The 6483-nt window shown below is 37.2% G+C and overlaps 1 protein-coding gene across 1 annotated transcript; it reads left to right on the forward strand.

The window, feature by feature from the left end:
* Positions 1-169: 169 nt before the first annotated feature.
* Positions 170-3611, forward strand: LOC120261635 (leucine-rich repeat receptor-like protein FASCIATED EAR2). Its single transcript, XM_039269592.1, has 2 exons — positions 170-2504; positions 3233-3611. Exon 1 carries the CDS (start codon positions 235-237, stop codon positions 2467-2469), a length of 2235 nt encoding a protein of 744 aa, XP_039125526.1. The 5' UTR covers positions 170-234; the 3' UTR covers positions 2470-2504; positions 3233-3611.
* Positions 3612-6483: the final 2872 nt, after the last annotated feature.

Below are 6483 nucleotides of genomic sequence, written 5' to 3' on the forward strand. Positions count from 1 at the left end.
ATGTGTTTTTATTGAAGATATATATTAATTCTAATGTTATAAAAATATGTTGCATGCTCTAATTCAATCAAAATATTTAATAACAAAATTAATTTCTTCAAAACTTCAAAAATAATAACATAATAATAATCTAATTAAATAATAAATATTATTAAAAAAAAAAAAGCATACGAATAAAAGTTCTTATATTTTAAATATTCAAAAGAAATTAAAAAAAAAAACAGAAGATGCTTGATGGCTTCAAAGACGGAGAATGTCTGCACTCTCACTCTCCCACTCATCATCATCGTCCCCAAAACCATGAACAACCAAACTCTAACCCTAACCCTAGTTCTCCTTCTTCTCGCCGCCGTTACCACCGCCCAAAACCTCCACTCCGCCGACCGCTCCGCCCTCCTCACTCTCCGTTCCCACCTCGCCGACCCCCGCGGCGCCCTCTCCACATGGAACGGCTCTCGCTGCTCCCTCTGGGCCGGTGTCCTCTGCGAGAACCGCACCTCTCGCGTTATCCAGCTCGATCTCTCCGGTTTTAACCTCTCCGGCGAGCTCAACTCCTCACTCTGCCTCCTCTCCCGCCTCCAAACCCTAATCCTCGCCTCCAACTACTTCTCCGGTATCATCCCTTCTTGCCTCCCCCGTATCACGCCGCTCAGAACCCTAAACCTCGCCTGGAACCTCCTCTCCGGCCAGCTCCCCCCGACCCTCGCCCGCCTTCGCCACCTCGAGTCCCTCATCCTCTCCGGAAACCGTGGCCTCGGTGGTCCTCTCCCTTTCTCGCTCGCCATCTCCTTCCCTGCCCTCGCACACCTCGATCTCAGCTCCGCTAACTTCTCCGGCGAGATTCCAGCGGGCTTCTTCCATCTCGGGGCCCTCAGATATGTGGACCTCTCCGACAATCGCTTGACCGGTTCTTTGATGGACTTCGATCATCCCTTGGATTTCCTCGATCTCTCTGGGAATCAAATCTCCGGGACGCTCCCTTGCTTCTCAGCGTCCGTGGAAACGCTCTCCGTTTTGAACCTCGCCGGGAACGGGATCGTCGGCGGGATCCCGACCTGTATATCGTCTTTGCGTGCTCTGACAGTGTTGAATCTCTCGTCCAATGCCCTCGAGTACCGGCTCTCGCCGAGGCTTATCTTCTCCGATAAGCTCCTGGTTCTCGATTTCAGCTCCAATGGTTTCTCGGGTCCGATCCCGAGCCGGATCGTCGAGGATTCCGATAGATCGGGGCTTTTACTGTTGAATCTATCTAGTAATCGGTTTTCCGGTGAGATTCCGCCGGAGGTCACGGAGCTAAGGAGTCTCCAGGGTTTGCTCCTCGCCGACAACCAGATCGAAGGGGAGATCCCGCCAGCGATCGGGAATTTGACCTATCTCCAAGCTCTGGATCTCTCCGGCAACTTGCTCTCTGGGGCGATCCCGGTGAGCCTCGCTGGATGCTTCCAATTATGGATGCTGAGGTTGGGCGGGAATAACCTCAGCGGCGCGCTACGGCCGGAGCTCGATGCACTAGATAGCCTCCGGATCCTCGATCTTACTGGCAACCAAATCTCCGGCGAGGTTCCGCTCCCACTGGCCGGCTGCAAATCACTGGAATTCGTGGATCTAAGCCACAACGAGCTCGGAGGCGAGCTCAGCAGCGCCGTTTTTAAATGGCAGAACCTTCGCCAACTCTCCCTGGCTGGAAACCGCTTCTCTGGCAACCTCCCCGATTGGATCTTCTCCTTCCCTGACCTCCATTCTCTCGATCTCTCTGGCAACCGCTTCACTGGCTTTATCCCGGATGGCAACTTCAATGTCAGCGCCGACTTCAACGGCGCTGACGCCACGCAAGATCAAACCAACATCGGGATCATACTCAGAGTGTCAGTGAATCTCGTGGCGGGTGGCCGGCAGGTGGAGTTCGGATACGAGCTACGGTCTCCGGTGGTGATCAACCTCAGCGACAACGAGCTCCGGGGAGAGATCCCGGAGGGATTGATCGGGCTTCAAGGGTTGGAAACCCTCAACCTCTCGTACAACTACCTGACAGGGAGAATCCCAGGGAGTCTAGCAAAGATGGGGAGACTCCAGCGACTAGACCTCTCTCACAACGCGATCTCCGGCGAGGTTCCGGTGGGGATCGCGGGGCTGAAGGGATTGGAAACGCTAGACCTGTCGTTCAATTGCTTGTCAGGGATGGTGGGGTTGAGGAGGTTCCCGGGGGCGTTTGCTGGGAACCCGGGGTTGTGCGTGGAGTTCTCCGGCGAGGGGTGTAGGGCGGGGAGGGGGATGGAAGGTGGCGGAGGAGGAGGAGGAGGCGGTGGTGGGGAAAAGGAGGAAGAGATGGGGAGAGAGGAAGGATGGATGTCGGTGGGGGCATTCTGGATAAGCGCGGTTGTGAGTTTCTATGTTTCGTTGGTGGGCTTGCTTTGCTGGGGAACCACCAGGGCCTTTCTTTTCCGCCCTTCCAAAGCCCAAAACTTTTGAGTTCTGATATATTTATATATATCATCACTAACCAGGTCCACTTCTTCTTCTTCATATGTATATATATATATATATATATATATATATTTATATTATGATTTATTGTTATTATTTATTTATTTTTATAGTTTCTGTTTAAATTTATTAGTTTTAGCCCTCTTGTGCTATTTACTTGTTTTATTTTTAAAGTTTTTTTTATTTTTTATTTGTTAATTAAAAATAAATAAAATTTATAAAACATTAAATAATTTTAAAAAATAATAATTTTTTTAATAAATTTTAAATTATCAATTAATTTAACTTATTTTTTTAATCTGTGTGAATTAAATAAAATAAATAAGTAAAATAAATTTTTTCCTGACTATTACTATACATATTACTAATCGTGGCAATTTTGAAGTTAAAAAAAAAAAAAAAAATCTGTCATAAAAGCTTAACATATATAGGTTTCCAGTATCTCGACTTGCTCTAAAGTCTATTTATGTATATATGATTGCGCATCTATGTTATTGGTAACTAGTATGTGGAGGAAAGTTAATTGTTAGAAATTAGAGGTTTCAAAATTATTTCTATTATAGATAATACCTTTTGAGTTATGGATGGCTATTTATTTGGGAATACTAGTAAATAGAATTACTTGGTTTATGGTTATAACATGGTAAAATTAACCATTTTAACAGAACATGCAATGTGTGGATGTATGTACAATACTTGTAATTGATGTATGTTATATTAATTTTTTTTATTTTTTGGGATTTTGTAGTTGAAGCTTGTTTGATCGGAAAGAATGAGCTAGCGAGTTGCTGCAGACTAGTGAAATTACACGTAAGTACCACATTGCTTACTAACTCGGCTGTATGTAATTTAAATATATATATATATATATATGCATGTCTGGTTGTCTTGCGTTTATAATGAAGAATGTTAATTGAGATTAGCATGACTAAATTTTGGTCTGATCCATGATTAGAATGTTAATCGAGTTCTAATACAATGTATCAGCATCTTAGTATTTTGATTTATCATTCAATTGATAGCATCAGTGAAAGAAAATGACAAGACTCAGATCCATTCCCAAGTAAATTAATAAATGCATAGATAAAGTCATGTATTATTAGTATAGATTGAAGATTGGCATGTATGCAATATATGGTTTGCTGTTTTTGGTCATGTACTGGGCCTATCTTACCTTGGTGGGCTGATATCAAGATTTAATGGATCCAAATTGATGAAATAAGCGAACTCAAATGTGTGGAACTCGCACTAGTGAAAAAATGTTGGTAAATATGTTTAATTAGAAAAAAAGTTTTTTTTTTAAGGAAAAATTATAAATTTTATATTTCAAACTAAAAATCAACACAATATAATTTATAATATATTATATATACATATATATGTCTCTATTAAGATCAATTACCTTAACCCAGCATATATAAAAGATATTATTGTTGATTCTACAGTTTGGCTGTGAGAGCACTCACAAAATAACAATGAAATGCTTTTCTTCATAATTATATTTTTCAATATCCATATATTGAAAAATCTTCATAGAGTATGGCCAAACATTTTTAGAAGCATCATTTATAAATGTAGCAAAATAAGTTGAACCACTGAGATAGACTTCAAGTACCATTACCAAAGAGGTTATCAAAACTCTTTTCATCAAGCTTGCCAATTGATAATCTATAGAATATGCTTCATATTTTTGAAAACCAACTTGCATGTAATATTAGTCTCACCATGAATATTACCAATTCCCTCAATCTTACAAGAGTCAAATTTTCCCATTCTCATAATGTCAATATCATTTGACTTGCAAGTAAATAGCTATCTCTACAGAGTTGCATGATAGAAGGCTCCCTTGTTAATAGTTCAATTAGTACCTTGACATGCAACATTAAGACAAATAATTACACAAGTTAAAAGAATAGAAATGCCATCATCTGATGAAACCATTGCAGCATCATTACTTTAATCCTTATCCTCATGGTTTCCTACCTACCTTTCTTTGTTGTTCTCTCTCTTGATATAACCTAGCATATACCACAAGCTAGTGACTGAAACTCATAGTGAGAACTCCATAACCACCAAAGTCCCCTAGCTATCAAGCATTGAACTAAGTAATAACATCACTTGCAACTCATCCTCCAAAGTCATCTTATTCTTAGACAATTGATTATGATGCTTCATATTTCATTAAAGTACTCTGCAAGTGACACTTCTTCATGAAACTTCAAATTAACAAGCTTCTTTTATATCAAAAAAGGCTTGTTACATAGTTTTCACTTATACATGTCTTCCAATTGTTACTAGAGAGAACATGGCAATTTTTAATTTACTGTAAGATGAAACATACTATCATCAAGCTGTTACCTAATGTAACCAATAGATTTATAATAATCAAACTTCTTCCAATTTGCATTAGATGTACATGTTGGTTTTGCTTTATCTCCTTTTATTGATGCATAAACATATTTATAAAATAGCAAACCTTCCATCTTTACTTTCCAAATTAGCCAATTGCTATTTACAGTCAAACTAATTATCTGTGCTTGTCCTTCCATGCTTCACACACACAAAAAAAAAATAAAAATAAATAAATAAATAAACAACAAATGAGGACTTATGGGTTATAGGGTCTAATTAATAGTGCTTGATGGAAAATTTTATGTACTTTCAATCTACATGTTTGTCACGAAATAGCTACAATAATATAAAACAATTTGAAAAACACATACTTCCTTTGTTCCTAAATATATGTCGTTTAAAAAAAATTTATTCTAAAATTGTTGTCATTTTACAATATCAAGGTAATATTTATTCTTTTTTTTTTTTAATTTTAACCATCTTTAATTTTTTAAGTTATATAAATGAAGAAAGTAATATTTATAGTTTTAAGAAAAATACATGATTTCAAGAGAGGGATAGTTTACTAATTTGGTTGTTTTTTATGTTAGAATTTAGATAATTTAATGCTACATGTATTTAGGAACGAGGCACAAATTTATAAATACAATAATATTAAGGTTTAGTATAAAACACATTTCTCCAACTGTAAATCAATTAACGATTCGATGATATACTCTCCTACACATCTATAGATTAATGTACCTAAAAAATAGAAATAAAAATAAATAATAATCAAAATTATTAATGTTACATGAGAGAACACTGTCACCCCTACCTAGAATTCCAAATGTGAAAGATGGAACTTGGAATATCAATATCCTTCTTCCACTCTTTAGTCTTTTTATTAATTTTTTTTTTTTCCTCATCTTTTCCCTCTTCAGGTGAAGACAAATTTTTTTTGTTCCCATTTTGCATATAAATCCAACAGGCAAAGTGGCGCCCTATGCGGCGCACACACATGGTGGCTTGTGAGGCATGCCTTAATCAAGTCAATAAATTGAATTTAGTCAAAAATTTGAAGAGTTCTTAAATTAAATTATGTTTCACATCAAAAGACTTTCATTCATTGAAACAAACTGAAGTGGAGACTGATACACATCACATTGAATGTCAAGCTACATTGATAAATAGTTTCAACTTTGCAATTACATCAATCTTTTATTTTGGATTTTAATAGTGAAAAGATTTTTAAAATTTCATTATATAAAACTTTAAACTATTAGACTGTGAACAACAACATACACACTGCATACAATTCAACACCAATGAATTTGAAGGTTGTAATCAAATCAACATTTCACATCAAAATTTATCATACCGACGTTTAGTTAACGGTGATAATATATTATCATATAATAAGATTATTATGGTAGTAAAGTTTAAATTAATGTTGTATGTCTAAAAATATTTTGATAATTTGATATATATTTGGTTGGGAACTCGTATTACAAGAACAAGAAGTAATTTATTTCGGTTTTTGTTGGTCATAAAAATCAACTTGGTAAAATACCAAAATTTTCAAAATATGCTTGAACTTTTAAAAAAAAAAATCTACTAATATGGATCATACACATAAACATAGTGCGTTATATATATATATATATA

This window comes from Dioscorea cayenensis, chromosome 5, assembly GCF_009730915.1.
Source record: "Dioscorea cayenensis subsp. rotundata cultivar TDr96_F1 chromosome 5, TDr96_F1_v2_PseudoChromosome.rev07_lg8_w22 25.fasta, whole genome shotgun sequence".
NCBI lineage: Eukaryota > Viridiplantae > Streptophyta > Magnoliopsida > Dioscoreales > Dioscoreaceae > Dioscorea > Dioscorea cayenensis.